General features: G+C 50.5%; 1 protein-coding gene across 1 annotated transcript; it reads right to left on the bottom strand.

Annotated features, from left to right (window-relative positions):
• Window positions 1-7,591: 7,591 nt before the first annotated feature.
• LOC112058660 (killer cell lectin-like receptor subfamily F member 1) lies at window positions 7,592-14,840 on the bottom strand. Its single transcript, XM_065564220.1, has 5 exons — window positions 14,485-14,840; window positions 13,263-13,361; window positions 12,377-12,538; window positions 9,072-9,226; window positions 7,592-7,853 (listed from the first exon to the last, which is right to left on the bottom strand). The coding sequence occupies exons 1-5, from the start codon at window positions 14,567-14,569 to the stop codon at window positions 7,737-7,739; spliced, it is 618 nt and encodes a 205-aa protein (XP_065420292.1). The 5' UTR covers window positions 14,570-14,840; the 3' UTR covers window positions 7,592-7,736.
• Between the last annotated feature and the right edge of the window lie 4,560 nt (window positions 14,841-19,400).

The raw sequence follows: 19,400 nt of genomic DNA, 5'->3' as shown, positions 1-19,400 counted from the left end.
GCAAGGCGTTTTCCAAACATCAACACGAACAATGAGGAAACACTCCCAGTTCTTCAATTAAGGGGGTGCCGTCCACCCTGGTCCATTTCCTCGCTGAAGGGTTAAAGGTTAACCCAGTCCAAAGTGGAATGTCAGCATCTGTGATAGTCTGTATGTTACCCTAGAAAGTGCAACAGAGGCCTCTGGGGGAATGTACTGCCCTAGAATTTTCTTCTGTGCTGCTAACGTTGGGGCAGAAATTATATTGGACACAGCCCTAGATGTGGCAGTGCAGGAAAAACTAATGGCAATGAAACAACCGAACACACTGTACTGGAGAAAGTCCATTCACTTGTAAAATGAGGATTATGAGCCTCCTTTTGAGCACCTTGTCTCTTTAGATTGTACATTCTTTGGCTCAAGGACAGCGTCTCGCTATACGTGCAGCCGGCTCCCAACAGAATGGGATCCCCAGCCTAATTTGACCCATTTGCTGTGCAGTCATAATATACATAGAGTCGTAGGACTGGAAGGGACCTCGAGAGGTCGTCTAGTCCAGCCCCCTGCACTCATACAGTATTATTGTGGCATTGTTGTTAATAGAATCTTAGCGCTCTAAGCTGCTGACCGTTAAGCAAAACAGCGCTGGGGTTGGAACTTGTGTATTAGCTCATTAAGGAGACGCATGATGGCTGCCTGCATAATTATTGTTCTTCGTACTCTGCTAGAATTTAGGAACGTAGGAATTGCCAGACTGAGTCAGACCTGAGGTTCTCCAGTCTCCCTGTCTCTGACAGTGGCCAGTACCAGCTGCCACAGGGGAAGAACCCACGTGAATTATCATCCTGATCTATAATAGAGTCTAGATCCCTCAGAGATAGATTAATGGCTTAAGCCCTGCAGCGGGAGAGTTAATGTCCTGCTAATGGTAATCCGATACCGATAACGTAATGGGAGATCAATTGTTCTCCATGACCACTGAATGTAGGACAAGAAGTTCACACACACACTCTGCCCTCGCTGAGATCCAGGGATTTGGGCCGGGCGCTGCACAGACAGAGTGAGAGGGAATCGCTGCCCACAAGAGTTCACGTTCAGAGGCAGCGTAGTCAGCTGGTGGCAGATCCTCTCCGCCAGCCACCTCCGGCCTGTTCTTACAAAGGGAATTTCTACACCCGTTGAGATCCCCGAAGCTCCGAAACCTGCCAACAGATCCAGCTAATTTCCACTGCCATATAATCCTCCTCCTGTGCTGTTTCCCCATCTCACTTACCCACCTTCGGCTACCGCTACCCCCTGAAATGTACACAGCCACTCCAAGGACAAATGACAGGGAGATTTATTGTCCCCTAAATGAAGATTGGGACTGCATCATCTTCTAGTCACTTGTAACTGTGACCTTTGTGTCTGTTTGCAAATTTTGTTAATGCCGACCCCATGCTTTTAAAAGTAACCAGTCAGGCCCCGCAAAATCACAAGGTTATTGTAAAAAAATCTTGGTTTTTTTTTTTTTTTTTTTTTTTGTTTAAACAAAAACAAAAAGAATCATGGGTTCTTTTTCTGATATCTGAACCTATAGGGGTCAGATTTTTAAGTTTTTTCTCCATAACTGTGAAAGGTAAAAACTTACTGTTTATTTAAAAAAAAAAACAAACAAACAAACACCTGAGCTGCTCACATGATTCCAGGAGCTGGGGCTTTTCAGAAAAACACCGACTATCTTGAGATTGACGATGAAATCAGGAGAGTGGGCAGCACTGACCTGTTAGGGGAGAATGTTAAAGTTGGGATTCTTCTGCAATCCAGAGACTGTGATCGTGAGCAGCGAATGATTATACGGCAGTGGCTTATTGGCTCTGTCCCTTCATTGTTCATTCTGAGACATTCTACAGTGGCAAGGGTTGAACTTCCTTTACAAAAGTGTTAAGATGTTTTTTGGGGTATCAGCGGGATTCCGACTGCACCCCACTTTCACCTTTGGCTTATTGAATCTGGCATTTTATTACTCATTTAAATTATCTAGTCATTTTATTATTGAAGTTGTGATCTTGCGAACAGTTAAGCACACACAGTGATTACCATGTGTGTAGCTGTTTGCATGGTCTGAATCTTGAACTGTAAATGCTATGGGGCAGGGACTGTCTCTTACTGGGTGTCTGTGCAGCGCCTGGCACACCGTGACCCTGATAGGGTTGCCAGTCGTCCACGATTGGCCTGGAGTCTCCCAGCATCAGCATTGATCTCCTGGTGACTATTGAAAGCAGTGCAGGATTTTAATAGGATATTTTAAGAAAATGACATTACGTCACATGGAGGGGTGGGGGAGAATCTCCCAGGATATTTTCAGTCAGAGTTGGCAACCCTAGGCCCTGAGCTCAGCTGGGGCAGGGCCTGTCTCTCGCTGTGTGTCTGTGTAGCACCCGGCACAACGGGGCCCTGATCTCAGCTGGGGCAGGGACAGTCTCTCACTGTGTGTCTGTGCAGCGCCCGGCACAACGGGGCCCTGATCTCAGCTGGGGCAGGGACTGTCTCTCGCTGTGTGTCTATGCAGCGCCCGGCACAACGGGGCCCTGATTTCAGCTGTGGCAGGGACTCTCTCTCTCTCTGTGTCTGTGCAGCGCCTGGCACTAGGGCCAACAAGAGTGGGAGGGAAGCCGGTACAAATTACCGGGGCTTGGTGGTCCGGAAGGGGGCCCAGGACCTGGCTTCCCCGGCTTCCCCCGGCTCTCGTCGGCCCTGTTTAGCCGGTCCACCCTTGCTGGGGGCCCCGAAAAAATTCCGGGCCTGGCTTCCCCCCCCCTCCCCTTGTCAGCCCTGTTTAGCCGGTCCATCCTTGCTGAGGGGCTCGAAAAATTTTTTTCACCAGGGCCCGAACCCGCTCTCGGCAGCCTGGCAGCCAGCACAACGGGACCCTGGTCTCAGGGCCTCTATCCCACTTCACAATATTACCAGTAAATAAATACAAAGCTGGAAAGCAACACAATGTTTTCACAAGTTTATTTCCCCATAGAAGTGACCGTGCTTCGGATCCAGCCAGGACACACAGACGGGGTCTGCAAGTAGGAAAAGGCGCTGCAGCCTGTAAAGGGTTAACTGGTCACATGGCTAGTTGGGGCAGCATATTAAAGGAAGCTGGTTAAAGGGGAGCGAAGTGGGGGTGGAAGTGGAGGTTCCCTGGGAATGGGGGCAGGGAGACAGGAAGGAATCGTGAAGGGAGGTTCTGAGACTTAGCATTTGGGGGGAGGGGCTCCAGGCTGGGAGGGTTGGTCCCTACCTGCTCCCAGGCCCGTTCCAGCCTCCTTGGTCCCACTCTTGCCCCCCACCCCCCAAGCTGTGCGCCCGCTGTGCAAGGTTGCAATATTTCCATTGCGGGGGCACTAGCTCCCCAGCTCTGCCAGGCCTGGGGGGAGGGGTGTGTCCTCTTTATTCCTGGGGGCTGGAGTGGGGAAAACCTCTGGCAATTAGGGCCCAGCAGGTGGATTTGCTTTTCTTTAGTGGACAATAAAACCATTGACGTCAAAGGCGCAGATGTCCATCAGCTGGGGGTCTGGCCCCCTTGTCTGCGGTGGAGCTATGGCTGATTCACGCCAGCAGGGCTCTGGCCCCAGATTCTGACATGACATTTACAAGTAAAGCTGAAAATACTGTAGATGTTTCAGACACTGAAGGCCTTTTCCTGTCCCGATCAGTCGTGCCGCTGTCTATAGCAGGAAAGCTGCTTTCTGGCAGAGCCATTTTAATTCAGTGCTGCAGACGTCAAAATCAATCTTAGTCTTTTTTAACGCTCCACAGTTGCTCTTTCCACCCTGACGTAATCCTCGGCCCCTGTGGAATGAAGCAGAAAGTCCCTGTCAGTTTGTTTCTGTTGATTAAAGAGCCGGTAGCAGCTCTTCCTCGTGGGGTGTCAGGTTGTGGTTCCTTCTTTCATCTCTGTATTTCCCCCCCACAGCCCCATTGTGGGAAATGGGTTGGTCAGTTGGGTCCTGGAGAACCTGTGTCCATGTTACCAAACCTTAAGCAACATGACTCCATTACGCCCGTCTTGGTGCCCCCCCGGGGACTAGCTCTGCAGCTCACCCCGTGTAGCTCGGTGCCTAAGAGAGACAACCTGGTCCTGAAAGTGAAATTACAGCCCTGCTGTTCGAGCCCTGACCACTTCAGTTAACAACCCAGGGCCTGTCTACACAGGAACTGGAACGGAAATAAGGATATTAGTTGTCATTCACACCTTGCTGCAATTCTGCCTGGGGGCCCTTTTATTGAGGACTAAGAAGGCCCGCCTCGAATTTAGCTTAAATCAGTAAATTACTGCTCTGTTTTTGAGTCCTTTCAGTTCTAGTTACCAGGCAAAGAAGCCCAAAGGAACATTGTTATCGTAATTCCTGTGTTAATTCACAAATGAGGCTGTTGCCTGCTTAGAGGTGCTTTATTAGTGTATCTGCAAACTCAGTGATACAGCTTATTATGAGGAGCAGGCCAACATTTTTCCAAGGGACCATTTTCCCATTGGGTAAAGCTGCTTGGACTGTGAGAATGTATTGATTTCGTTGAGATTCTTGATATTTTGCTAAGGTTGAAATGTTTTGCTTTGTATTTTTCTTTTCATTTTGTTTTGACTTTAATTTTACACTAGCATTAGCACCCACAATCTATATCGTGAGGCTCCAGGATTCTCTGTTTTTACACTGAAGTCTAGGATGTCTGCAGAGTCACTGTGCAGTGATGGAGACAGCTACATGCATGGCTGGGAGCTCTTTTTGGTCAGAATGTCGCCCAGTTCAACCCTCGCTGGGGTTTGTTCGTGGCTACAGTCCAATGGTTCAGTTCTCAGCGATTATGACTTTACAGATTACACCCTGGGACAGCAAGGCATGTGTCTATGTCCTGCCAAGAGTCCTAGGCCATTGTGATATCAGAGGTGACAACGGCCAATCACCATGATTATTCTACAGCTAATTTGAATGCAACTGTGCCATTGGTTGCATGAGGGAAAGGGCACAGATGCTGGATTACTTGGGGAGTGTTACCCCTGCACCACCTCTTAGGAAGATGCAGCAAGCTCTCTCCTCTTTGCCTGGCCAGCTCCGCCTCCTTCATTGTGGCTACAGCCCTGAGGGGTGCTGGCGGGAGCAGTGGTACTCAGGAACAGGAGAGCCGTTATGCCTGGCTTCTGTGCAGGGGACCACAAGGGGCGGAAGAGGAAGGTTGGTTGGTTGGTTGTTCTCTGTCCCTTCCCTTCCCTTGTGCATCTGTCAAACCTTTAGTCCAAAGAGCAACAGGCGAGTTCTACAAATTGTGTTCACACCCACTGGGCACCCAGAGCCTTTATTTCCCTGTGTAAAGGGGTGTTTGCACATGGAGATTGAGGAACACTCGTTAGAGAGCAGCAGAACTGCATGCACAGGTACCATTGCAGGTAAATATGGACGTGCAAATCGTGTCTTTCTGAATTTGGGCTGCCCCGGCTGGCGGCTCACCAGATTGCTGTGAAGGATCCAGGCCCTGAATCCCCCACTGTGCTTTAGGCTTCCCTGGGTCTCAGCTAGGGTTACCATATTTAAAAAAATAAAAAAGAGGACGCTCCACCGGGCCCTGGCCCCGTCCCTTTCCCACCCCCAACCCCGCCCCAACTCCGTCCATTCCCCGCCCCTTCCCCAAAGTCCCCGCCCTAACTCCCCCTCCTCCCTCCCAGCCACGCGAAAAGGGCTGCCCAAATGCTACTGGCTTCACGGTTTGCCGGGCAGCCTCCAGACCCTGCGCCCCTGGCCGGTGCTTCCCCAGCGCAGCTGGAGCCCGGGAGGAGAAGCGCCCAGCCGGGGGTGCAGGGTCTGGAGGCTGCCCGGCAAACTGTGAAGCCGGTAGCGCTCGGGCTTCGGCAGCTCCCTTGCTTCCGGACCCTGCGCCCCTGGCCGGGCACTTCCCCTCCCGGGCTCCAGCTGCTGTGCTCCTCCCTTGACTCTTCGGCTCTGTTTAAGAGCCGAGCTGCCAGAGCGCTACTGGCTTCAGGCAGCCCCCCTTGCCTCTGGACCCTGCGCCGCCGGAGCAGAGCAGCTGGAACCCAGCAGGGGAAGTTCCCGGCCGGCGGCGCAGGGTCCGGAGGCACGGGGGCTGCCTGAAGCCAGTAGCGTTCGGCTCTTAAACAGAGCCCAGGAGTCAGGGGAGGAGCAGAGCAGCCGCGGGAGGGGAAGTGCCCGGCAGGTATTTTCCCGGACATGTCCGGCTTTTTGGCAGTTCCCCCCGGACGGGGGTTTGATTACCAAAAAGCCGGACATGTCCGGGAAAAACCAGACATATGGTAACGCTATCTCAGCAGGCCGTGGGTGCCAACTCTGTAGGTGCTCAGGCTGGAGCACACCCACCCTCAGTCTGCCACCAGTTCTTGGAAACGGAGCCCTTCGGCCCCCCCGCCCTAGCAACCTGCAACGAGCGCGAGTAGTTTAAACACACCCTCAGCCAGTATTGCACCAATGGTCTGAGCCTCCAGTCCCGGGTGACTGTTTAACATTCTCAGGGGACACGGGGCAGTTGCAGGGTTGCCAAGTCTCCCGAACTGGACGCCATTTTGCGGCAATGGCATCCCAATTTGCATCAATGGCTCCGATCCGGGAGAGTTGGCAACCCTAGGCAGTTGTGAAGTGTGAAATGCACAGACGGGCTTTGCACAGAATTCGAACGGCACTAGTGCCCTCTGCTTCAGACAAAGCACAAGTGAGAACAGATCATTTAGAAAACAACCAGCACGCCATGCCCTTCACTAGCTCCCCCTTCCCTTGGGAATCCTTGCGGGGTCTGTGCTTTGGAAGGTGGGGGGGGTCCCTCTGCTCCATCAGACTCCTACGTGCAGCTGCTCTCAGCTTCAGCTGATAGAAATCATAGACCTGTACAGCTGGAAGAGACTTTGAACACTCTCTCTCTCTCTCTCTCTCTCTCTCTCTCTCTGTGCTGAGTCAAGCAAGACCAAGCACACAGAATGGCTGACGAGGATGAGAGGTCAGCTCCTGTCCTTTCATAACCTTCCAGACGCTCTGTCTTATAATCTAATATGTAAGAATGTGATTCCAACCCCTCCCCAACAGGTGACCTCATTGCTGGGCAACTTCTCCTCTGCTGAACTAGTTCCTCTGGGCAGGGGCCAGCCTCTTGTCCAGAGCAGGTATATTTCTGTGGTCAGGCACTTAAGTGATTGACCCTCTTTTGCTAGTCCTCTGCCACCGCCCCCAGCCTGTAATGCCTTGGATTTCCTGTTCAACCTGGAGGCAAACATACAAAAAGACGACAACTAGGTCCCCCCCACCCTTAAAAAAACCCTGCAGTTTGCAGCTTGGTAAACATACCGGGAACGTGCATAATCTTGCTCAAAGTCCTAAATTGGGCAGATGGATTCCACAAAGCATCACCGGGGCAAGGCTTAAGTAAACTGTGGTTTGAGGAGTGGGCATCTAAAGCAGGCTTAGATTATCCCCACAGCCGAGTGACACGTGAATAGGGTGACCAGACAGCAAGTGTGAAAAATCGGTACAGGAGGTGGGGGATAATAGGAGCCTATATAAGAAAAAGCCCCAAATATCGGGACTGTCCCTATAAAATCGAGACATCTGGTCACCCTACACGTGAAATCCGGTCCAGTGACCTACATTGTGTCTCTCAACTGCTACGAGTCCCAGAGGAGCTGGTGTGGGACACGCCGCATGGTCTGAACCAGCAAATTACATGGCAGGGCATTTTCTAAGCATGAAATAGTAAAACTCAGGAGACACTCACAGTTTTCCATGGAAAGAGGCACCGTCCAGCCAGGTCCACTTCCCTTGTGTAGAGTTAAATGTTAAGCCAATCCAAACAGCATTGTCATCTTTTATGACAGGCTGCAGGGAATTCTGCAATAGAAGCGGCTGGGTGAATGTATTGCTCTAGAAGTCTTTTATGTCTGCCCCAGCGTTAGCAGCACATGGAATTAGACAGACCCCGAGATGCTGCAGTGCAGAAAAACCTAACGGCAATAAACCGGCACAACACGCTGTGCTGGACAAAATCGCTCGACTTCTCCGGGCCTCAGTTTCCCCTTTGTGAAATGGGGATAATGAGCCCATATTTGACCGTCTGGTCTATTTGGATTGTAAACACTTTGGCTCAAGGACCATGTCTCCCGACGGGCACAGCCAGTTCCCCACAGAATGAGGCCCCCATCCTCCCCGGGCCCACTATTTGTGCTCCCTGAATGGAAATAGATAATGATGATGACATTATTATTATTCATAATAGATCTAGATTCATAATATATCTCTCTGAGCTGCTGACCTGTAAACAAAATGTCTGTCACTCACTGCTGGGGTTGGAACCACATTCTTACCAGTTATCTTTTCATGGAGGTGCCCGGCAGGTCCTTAGATAATTATTGTTATTTGTGCTCTGGTAGAATTTAGGAACAGGGGAATTACCAGATGGGATCAGACCCAGGGTCCATCTAGCCCAGTGCCCTGTCTCCCACAATGGCCGGCACTGGCTGTTTCAGAGGAAGGCGTAAGTCCCCCGCAGCAGCAGACGCAGGACGATCTCACCCCACCCTGGTTCCCATCCTGATCTCTAGTAGATCGATTCTAGGTCTCTAACAGATCAATGGCTTCAGCCCTGCAGCGGGAGGTTTACTGTCCTGTACAAAACTCTTCCAGCATTAACTGAGATCTCTGGATATTTATTATCCACATTAGCTTCCAATCTCTTTTTGACTTTTATTTTTGAGCCCCAATCAATTATCTGGGCCCCATTGTGCTAGGTCATGCAGTGCTTCTCGAACTGTGGGTCAGGCGGGACCCCAAAGTGGGTTGCGACCCCATTTTAATGATTTGCTGTGGCCTGAGGGCTTCAGCCTGGGGCAGCGGTGCTCAGGCTCTGGCCCTCGTATCTGCCCAGGGCGGAGGGACTTGGGCTCCAACTCCATCCCCACTCCCCTGCCCGAGGGCATGTAGTAATTTTCGTTGTCAGAAGGGGGTCGCGGTGCAATGAAGTTTGAGAGCCGCTGTATAGAGACACGTAACAAAGAGAACAGAGACGTGATGAACGGCTCTCTCTGTGCCCCGACATAAAATATACGTTACCATCTGTTCCTGATCCTGGATCACCAGCATTTGAGATCCCTTCCTTGAACAGTCGTCATGGCTCTTGCTCCAGGTGTCAGGCTTGCTCGAAAGCCAGTAGCACTTGTCCCCGTGCAGCACCCAGTCCCTGGGGCAGAGTTTGCACCTGGAGCCACCTGCAGGGGGCAGTGGGAAGAGGTGGAGATCATTAATGCTTCTGAAGTTACTGAACACTGGGGAATTCTTTTGCTGCAGTTAACCGCGGAGTCAGACAAACCTCCCAGAGCTGGTCCCTGCAGCCGTTCCTGTGGGCTGACCTGTTGCTGCTGGATGGGATGGAGGAAGTGCGGGGAAGCCGCCTCCCCTTGAATAGGCCAGTGTAACACCCTGACATGGGTCTTCGAGAGGAACTGAACCCCAGCCCTTCAGCACCAGGAGCACACGCTACTTGAGCTAAAGTAGGTCTGGAAGTACTGGGGTGACTCTGGCCCCCAAACTCTTAGGGTGCCGGTAGCGCGCCCCATGTATCGCATCTCGGAGGCAAGCACGGTAGGTGCTTCAGCTGTCTGGCCATGTAGGGGGTAGCCCGGGTGGGTGCCAATAACCACTCAGGCACATGGCTCAGGGAAAGGGTTTCTGACTAGGGCTGGCAGGAAGGGGAGAGGTTGCAGATCACCTCAGTGCAGAGGTTTAAACAGTTACAGTCATAGGCGCTGACCCCGTGAGCAGGGCTGCAGCAGCTACCCTCCCCTGCATCTAACCCCGCCCGGGGAGCCCCCCCTCCATGGCAGCTAACCCCGCCCAGGGAGCCCCCCCTCCCCTGCAGCTAACCCCGCCCGGGGAGCCCCCCCTCCATGGCAGCTAACCCCGCCCAGGGAGCCCCCACTCCATGGCAGCTAACCCCGCCCGGGGAGCCCCCCCTCCATGGCAGCTAACCCCGCCCAGGGAGCCCCCTCCCCTGCAGCAGGAAACATCGCCCCCGCCCGGGGAACCCCCTCCGCGGCAGCTAACCCCACCGGGGGAGCCTGCCCCAGCTCACCTCCGCTCCGCCCGGCAACACTCTAATTCTTCTCCCCTCCCAGGCTTGCGGCGCCGATTGGAGGAGACTTAGAGCGGGGGCGGTGTGCTCAGCGGAGGAGGCAGACTGGAGGTGATCTGGGGCGGGGAGCGGTTCCCCTGTGCATCCCCCCTGTTACTGAGGGCGGCCCTCCTCGTGCCCCCCCTGCCCTAGCTCACCTCCACTCCACCTCCTCGCCTGAGTGGGCTTTTAGCCCTCAACCACTCGGCGCCCTAGGCAGCCGCCTAGTTCGCCTAGTGGTTGCACCGGCCCTGCCCCTGAGGGCTACAGGGCAAAAGCAGCCACAACTGTCTGAGGAGCTCAGGGGTGGGGGCATAGTGGAGGTGGGAAGAGGTGGAGTGTAGGCGGGGCCGTAGGGGAAGGAGAGGAGTGGAGTGGGAAGAGGTGGAGTGGGGGCAGGGTGTCAGGGAAAGTTGTGGAGGAGGGGCCTCAGGGCAGAGCCTGGGGTGGCACATCCACCCGGAAAAATGAGAGTCAGTGTTATGCTGACACACCCCGGTTGTCGGCGGGCGGGATCGAACCAGGGACCTCTGAAGCTTAGTGCATGAGCCTCTACTGCATGATCTAAAAGCCAGGGGGGCTCTCAGTAAGGCTGTCAAGCAGACTCATTTGATCTCTTTCTCTCGCTCTAAGTGGTCTCGGTGCCACTCGCTGGGACAGAACACCACACCCAGGAGGTGTCTGGGTTACATCAGCACCTGTGGTTACAGTTCAAAGGGAGCAATAGCGGATCCTGGTTGGGTCCCTGGGGCCGTCCGGTTCAGAGGCAGGGTCTTCATCCCCAGTGCCTGGGCTGCCCGCTCCGCTCCAGTCTCTACTCCAGCAAACAAGTGTTTGTGGGTTCCCAAGCCACTCTCAGTTAGTGTCTCTCACTGAGACCCCTTTGCACCAGTTCCCTGCCCAGCCCGCGGCTCCCCCATAAACCCCACACAAACCTCCCCCCATCCGACCATCACAACTTGTTCCACATGTGGCTCAGCCGCAGTTCCTGGGGCTTCTCTCTCCTGCTGCCATGTGGCTCCCCCTTTTCACACACAACCTGGCCACTTCCTGGGTCAAACCCTTTCCCCTTCCCTGGGCAGGGGTAGGAGCAGTGCAATATGAGGGATGACATATAGTCCCTGCTTGGCCAAGAGGAAGGGGACATACAGAGGCAAAGGGGCTGATGGGAGTTGTAGTCCCCAGCTTTGCAGCTCCATCACACTGCCCTGCCCTGGTAGCAGGAGTTGACTCTTTTATGGACCAATCCCTAGAGACCTTGCCATAACAACAGGCACAAAACCTGCAGCCACATCTCCACTGCTAGGATGATCAACATCCCCACAGCTCACTTGTCAAGATCCAGGAGTCCTACCCAGGCCTATCACAACATGTGCTGTGTCTCCTCCAGTGCACTACACGCCCCGTTCAAAAGAATGGGTGAAACCACACAATCACTACGCTCTCGAATGCATTCACACAGGAAAGTGATAAAAGACAAAAACACCACATCACCTGTCAGCGAACGCTTCTCACTGAGCGAGCGCTCTGTATCTGCCCTCTCTGTCCTCGTCCTCAAAGGAAACCTGCACGACACCTTCAAAAGACGAGCCTGGGAGCTTACATTCAAAACCTGGCTCGATACCAAAAATCATGGTCTTAATAAAGACACTGGATTTATGGTTTATTACAAGCAGCTGTAACTCTTTTTTGTCCAGTGACTGCAGAGGTGTGAACCAACCACTTCACCTTGAACGGTCTCTTACAATATGTGTTTACTTGTGCTAAACAATCTGTTCTGCCTGGCATTTAGCTGTGACACTCTGGGGAGGTCTACACTGCAATAAAACACCCATGGCTGACCCAGGCCGGCTGACTTGAGCCCGGATGTCCACACCGTAATTTTATAGCCCCACAGCCTGAGCCGCGCGTGCTCAAGTCAGCTAACATGGGCCAGCCCCGGGTGTTTTATTGCACTGTCGACATACTCCCAAGAGCACTTTCCCAGCCCTGAGGAAGAGCTCGGTGTAGCCCAAAAGCTTGTCTCCGTCACCAACAGAAGTTGGTCTAATAAAAGATATCACCTCCCCCACCTTGTCTCTCCAGCCACCAGACAGACGCGCATAGTTTACATTGAACTATTGAGTTATGCCGGCATGGTGGATGTAGATGGGAGGGGAAAACATCCCCCCGCAGCACAGCTGTGAATGGACCAGACAGCAGTCCCTTAGATCCAGGTGTGAAGTGCGTCACACGGAACTGAGGTTACCTGCTGAGTTTATCTCGGCCGGATCACACAGACTCTGCTTCAGACGAGAAAATAAGTCCTCCAGGCTGGCATTGCGTTCTCCTCCACTTCCGGTTCTCTGAGTGACACCGTTGCTCTTCAAGGCTGATCTTTCCTCCGTTTTATTTGAGAAGCCCTGGAAAACTTCAGAACAGCGTTGGTGGGAAGGATTGTTACTGCTTACAAACTGTCTCACATCCCACCAGCGGATTACCCTGATGAACCGCGTATGGCCCGTGGGCTGCAGGTTGCCCACCACTATTCCACGCTGTGGTGCACAGCTACATGTGTCAGGGAACGGTTCTGGCCGGGAGAGGCAGTGAGGTGAGGCTCGGTAACAGGGAATTGCCAGAGACTTTCCCCACTACTGGAGTCTTTCCCTGCAACGGGTAAAGGCTCCACAGCAGGGAGCTGCTGGAGCCTTTCACTGCTGACTTCCCATTGCCAGAGTCTTTCCCCACATCTGAACCTTCCCCTGTGGTGGGGAAAGACTCTGGCAGTGGGACACTACACTGTAAAACAGAAGTGTAGCTGGGAGAGACACTGCTTGGGCCAGTAGAGAGCTGTGTAGGGTGCATAGCTGAGTGCGTACCCAAAGGGTTCAGTGTATCTTAACTCTGTTCCCCTAAGCAGGGCCTCACCATCTACACTGCCATTTATACCCAAGTTGGGGGGGCATGTAGTATATGTGCTCTGAACACGGCCGAAAAGAGTGTGCCGTGTAGATTGACCTTCAGAGGTGGACTGTGCCATGGGAAACTTTGAGAATCCCTGGTCGATGAATAGGAAATAGCTAAGCTGAATTCCTAAGGCATAAGAAACGTCACCACCTGCGTATTTACAAAACAGACGGGATCCAGACACTTACCCAGGATAGTCAGAATGATCACGGCTAATGTCAGAATGATGCAAACAGCCCCCAAAATCCCTAGCATGAGTTTACAGCGCTGGGAACTCAAAGGAGAATCTGTAAAACATGCAAAGTTTGGTGAGACGCCTTCAACCTTTGCTTTTTGCCTTTTAAAATATCTTTGCCTTTTAAAATCTGGTCTCACGTGATGTCATTAGGCATTGTTAGATAATATCCATAATCCAATACAAACTGAACTTTCTCATGCAACCCGACGTGCAGTAATTTACAGTACAGTTGCACAGCCAGTCTTGACTTGATTTTTTTTTAAGCCTCAATGAAATCTACTAAAGTCAAGTGAAGAAAATGCTGCAGAAATTTTTCAAGTTATGGGTGAAGATTTTCAAAAGTGAAAAGTGATTCTGGGTGCTCAAATTTAGAGACCTTAAAGGGGCCAGGTTTTCAGAAAGCACTGAGCTCCCGCCCGCTGAACCCTCTGCAGCTTATCAAGATCCTTCTTGAATTATAGATATCAGAACTGGACATGATATTTTAGCAGCAGTCACATCAATGCCACATACAGAGATAAAAAACCCTCTCTGCTCCTACTCAATATTCTCCTGTAATGTTCGGTTGCAGCCCCACACTGGGAGTTCACATTCAGCTGGTCAGGAATTTGTCAACAAAACTGTTTTTGTTGGAAAATGCTGATTCATCAAAACTTCTCATGGAAGTGTATCAGTTCCAGCAAAGTTTGCTCAGGTTCCGGGGTGGTTATGGCATCCCCTGGGATGTAGGGGAGCCAGGCTCACGTCCCTGCTATATCCAAGGATCTTAGTTTTTGTTCTGCTGCAGAATTAAAACAAATGTCGAGACCGCTACATTTTTCAAAAAATGGAATTCCTGTTGTCCAGCCAGCCCTAAAAATAAGATTTTCAAAAGTGACAAGTGATTCTAGGTGCTCAAATGTAGACCTTTGAAAATCAGAGCCTATGGGAATTGAATGTCCAAATCCCATTGATTTTGATTTGATTTGGGTGTCCAAATCTCTTAGGCAGCATTGAAAATCTCAACTGTAAAGTGCAAATATCCATTTCTGAACAGGAACAGGGAAGGTCTGGTCACGGGGTCAAAGAAAAGCCTGTCTGACACATCAGAATAATGGCGCTCTGCACTTGTGCTCTTCACTCATTCTCTCCCTGCGACATACTCATGAAGCAAAACTTTCTAACGTCCATACCTTGGATCCTCCCTGGTGACGGGCGGGTGGTGGTTTTCTCCTGGCGTCGGAGGTTTAATACCATGTAACCTTCTTCATCCTCCATCTTCCAGGCTTGCCCAGAAAACGATGAGAAGAGAAGAAACAAATGACCCTCCACAGACTCACCCTGGCTGACTGAGGGCTCAAGGCTGCAGAGGAAGCGCTGGCCCCACGTCAAGCTGTCAAACCACAGGGTCGACTCAGATGCAAAAGGCCGGCCAACCTGCTAGCGAGCTGCAGGGCCTGGCACTGTGAAAGGGCAAGAGGATTAGAGCCTTTGTTCAGAACATAACGCTCAGTGGAGGAGCATGTAAAGGGAGCAATCACAGGGCAAAACTGAACCTCCTGCCCTGAAATAAGTCACAGGGAAGTTGCAAGCTGCAGGCAGAACCGAGAGCAGACAAGGCACTGGGGGTGCTATTGTTGTGTCTGTCCCCACGCCCTGCTGCGCCTCTCAGCGATAAGAAACACATCTCTAAACCTGCAATAAACGACGTCACGGGCCCAGTCCCCTGGTGGTGGAAATTGGTATAGCTCTTTTGAAGTCAACGAAGCTTCACTGATTCACACCAGCTGGGATCTGGCCCCATTGAGTCCAATGGAGCTACGGCCGATTGACACCAGCTGGGGATCTGGCCCCCCAAAAATGTTGGTTAGAAAACACAGTGATGAACGTGATGGTGTTAGACCCAGATCTTGCAAACACGGAAGCATTTGCTTAGCACAGGTGAGTTGTTTGCTGTGACTGCTTGGACTGTGAGCTCTTCGGGGCTGTCTTCTACTGATGTTTCTTTGGACAGCACCCAGCACAATGTGGGGGGAGGGATAGCTCAGTGGTTTGAGCATTGGCCTGCTAAACCCAGGGTTGTGAGCTCAATCCTTGAGGGGGCCACTTAGGGATCTGGGGCAAAATCAGTACTTAGTCCTGCTAGTGAAGGCAGGGGGCTGGACTCAATGACCTTTCAAGGTCCCTTCCAGTTCTAGGAGATGGGATGTCTCCATTAATTTAAAAATTTATATTATGATTGGGCCTTGGGCCTGGTATTATGGGCCTGGTATAACTGTGCTGCCATAATGCAAATAAAACCGAGCCAAACGGGAGTCAGTAGGGCTAGTTCTGTGTGTAACGTTAGCCACGTGCATAAACGTTTGCAGGACTGGGGCCTCTTAAGGAACGTTGCATTGCTGCAATTGCGTAGTGGATTTGAAAAGATCGGTACGATTCCCGGACATGACCTATCGTGCCAAAGTTCATTTTGGGTTTTGGATGGGGAAGACTTTGCTAAATGTCTGATCTATCTTTTGTGTGAAAAGAAGAACAGGAGTACTTGTGGCACCTTAGAGACTAACAAATTTATTAGAGCATAAGCTTTCGTGGACTACAGCCCACTTCTTCAGATGCATATAGAATGGAACATATATTGAGGAGATATATATACACACATACAGAGAGCATGAACAGGTGGGAGTTGTCTTACCAACTCTGAGAGGCCAATTAATTAAGAGAAGAAAAAAAAACTTTTGAAGTGATAATCAAGCTAGCCCAGTACAGACAGTTTGATAAGAAGTGTGAGAATACTTACAAGGGGAGATAGAATCAATGTTTGTAATGGCTCAGCCATTCCCAGTCCTTATTCACTAACCCAGGAACCTATCCTTGTAACAAACCCCGATGCCAACTCTGTCCACATATCTATTCAAGTGACATCATCATAGGACCTAATCACATCAGCCATACCATCAGGGGCTCGTTCACCTGCACATCTACCAATGTGATATATGCCATCATGTGCCAGCAATGCCCCTCTGCCATGTACATTGGCCAAACCGGACAGTCTCTACGCAAAAGAATTAATGGACACAAATCTGACATCAGGAATCAAAATACTCAAAAACCAGTGGGAGAACACTTTAACCTGTCTGGTCATTCAGTGACAGACCTGCGGGTGGCTATATTACAACAGAAAAACTTCAAAAACAGACTCCAACGAGAGACTGCTGAGCTAGAATTGATATGCAAACTAGACACAATCAACTCCGGTTTGAATAAGGACTGGGAATGGCTGAGCCATTACAAACATTGAATCTATCTCCCCTTGTAAGTACTCTCACACTTCTTATCAAACTGTCTGTACTGGGCTATCTTGATTATCACTTCAAAAGTTTTTTTTTTCTCTTAATTAATTGGCCTCTCAGAGTTGGTAAGACAACTCCCACCTGTTTATGCTCTCTGTATGTGTGTATATATATCTCCTCAATATATGTTCCATTCTATATGCATCCGAAGAAGTGGGCTGTAGTCCACGAAAGCTTATGCTCTAATAAATTTGTTAGTCTCTAAGGTGCCACAAGTACTCCTGTTCTTCTTTTTGCGGATACAGACTAACACGGCTGCTACTCTGAAACCTTTCTTTTGTGTGGTGTATTAGTTACCTCACCGCTGGCTACGTGTATTGGGTGAGATTTTTCAAAGTTGCCTAGAGTGGGTTTGAATATTGCAACCATAATGTTCAGATAATGCTTCCATGCAGGGCTGTATTTGGGGCGAGCAGGGCGGCCACCCAGGGCACAAAGCTGCAAGGATGGAAAATTGGGGTGGAAAAATGGAAGGGGGCGCAAATATGCTTGCTCGCCCTGGGTGCTAAAATGTTACAGCTCTGCTTCTGTGTTGGTCAGGACTGAGGGGCACCGGCAGAGCTGTGTGTGCAAGAGAAGCCCAGGGCTGGGGTAGCAGGAGACTGTGGGTTACAATGGAGGGGCACACTGACAGAGCTGGGCCCTTGAAATCAAGGAATTGAATGGTTAAGGACTCTGCCAATCCTAGCTTCCCCACGCAACAGATGTTGCTGTTACAAAGTACAGAGAAATGCATATTGCATCACGACACCCTTAACTCTGACCCCTGGATTTGCATTTTTCCCCCATGGATTTTGGTGATCTCTTTTTCGGTATCTTGTATTTATTCCAATTTAAAGGAAAATATAAAAACTTGGCTAGACAGGCTCTAGGGTCCCTGCTCCAGAGAGCTGACAATCTAAGAGACCTCAGCTAGATACAGATCGCCGGGGGAGCACAAGGAAGCAGTGACACAATAGTGGTCAGCATGCTCGGCCGTGGTCGCAGCACAACAGCAGACCGACCATTGTTAAGTTTGCTGCGGGTATCGCGGCACAAGAGAGTTTGGAGGAGAGACTTGAAGGTGGATAATAAGTTCGTTTTGCAGATTTTTACAGGGAGCTCTTCTAGGGCTTCGTTTTTTAAACGAAGAGGGGCTGGGTGCTGAAGCAGCTTGTTAGGCAAAAAGATTCTTTTCCCCAAGAATCAGGCAAGCACAGACAGTCCTGAAGGGGGGTTATTCACGGTACCCGGAAGACTGACAAGCAGCTTCAAAAACATGATGCCATAGTGGCCAGTTATATAATTCTCTTACAAATTTATTTGTACATACAGAGACAGACATTGTTACAAGTCAAGAGAGAACCCTGAACAAAGATATAAAAATAAGAACAGTACATACATATAGAGGTCATTCTAATTGCATTAAAAGTCTATGGCTACCTTGCGGGGGAAGGAGGCAAGGTGGGGCGGGGGGGGGGGTAGGGATGAGTGCTTGCAGATATCCAGTGGGCTGTGAAGGGAGGGTTTAGTCTGTTCTAAGACCTGAGTTACTGGACGGGCATTGACCATATAAGCTTATCAATTGTTTACAGTTGTCAGTGCCTTTTGAGCCACTGAAATATTCCCGCTTGTTTTGTGGTTTTTGTTTTAGCTGTTAGTGTCTGTCAATACCCAATAATTTAGCTCTGTCCTTGCTTCTCAGCCGCTTCTGTCTCTTCTGCTGGCTAAATTTTAACTTCTTCCTGACAGTAGGAATTGCCAGACTGGGTCAGACCTGAGGTTCTCCAGTCTCCCTGTCTCTGACAGTGGCCAGTACCAGCTGCCACAGGGGAAGAACCCACGTCAGTTCTCATCCTGATCTATAATAGAGTCTAGATCCCTCAGAGATAGATTAATGGCTTAAGCCCTGCAGCGGGAGAGTTAATGTCCTGTACAAAGCCAATGGTAATCCGATGACGATAACATAATGGAGATCAATTGTTCTCCATGACCACTGAACGTAGGACAAGAAGTTCACACACAGACTCTGCCCTCGCTGAGATCCAGGATTTGGTGCTGGGCGCCGCACAGAGACAGAGGGAGTCGCTGCCCACAAGAGTTCACGTTCAGAGGCAGCACAGTCAGCTGGTGGCAGATCCTCTCCGCCGGCCACCTCCGGCCTGTTCTTACAAAGGGAATTTCTACACCTGTTGAGATCCCTGAAGCTCCGAAACCTGCCAACAGATCCAGCTAATTTCCACTGCCATATAATCCTCCTCCTGTGCTGTTTCCCCATCTCACTTACCCACCTTCGGCTACCACTACCCCCTGAAATGTACACAGCCACTCACAGGGCAAATGACAGGGAGATTTATTGTCCCCTAAATGAAGATTGGGACTGCATCATCTTCTAGTCACTTGTAACTGTGACCTTTGTGTCTGTTTGCAAATTTTGTTAATGCCGACCCCATGCTTTTAAAAGTAACCAGTCAGGCCCCGCAAAATCACAAGGTTATTGTAAAAAAAATCTTGCCTTTTTTTGTTTTTTGTTTTTTGAAAAACAAACAAAAAAAAATCATGGGTTCTTTTTCTGATTTCTGAGCCTTTAGGGGTCAGATTTTTAAGTTTTTCTCCATAACTGTGAAAGGTAAAAACTTACTGTTTATATTTAAAAAAAAAAAAAAAAAAAGTACCTGAGCTGCTCACATGATTCCAGGAGCTGGGGCTTTTCAGAAGAACACCGACTATCTTGAGATTCATGATGAATCAGGAGAGTGGGCAGCACTGACGTTAGGGGA

Source organism: Chrysemys picta, chromosome 12, assembly GCF_011386835.1.
Source record: "Chrysemys picta bellii isolate R12L10 chromosome 12, ASM1138683v2, whole genome shotgun sequence".
Lineage (NCBI taxonomy): Eukaryota > Metazoa > Chordata > Testudines > Emydidae > Chrysemys > Chrysemys picta.
The sequence above is the reverse complement of the archived record's forward strand: the minus strand, read 5'-3'. Positions and strand labels throughout refer to the sequence as shown.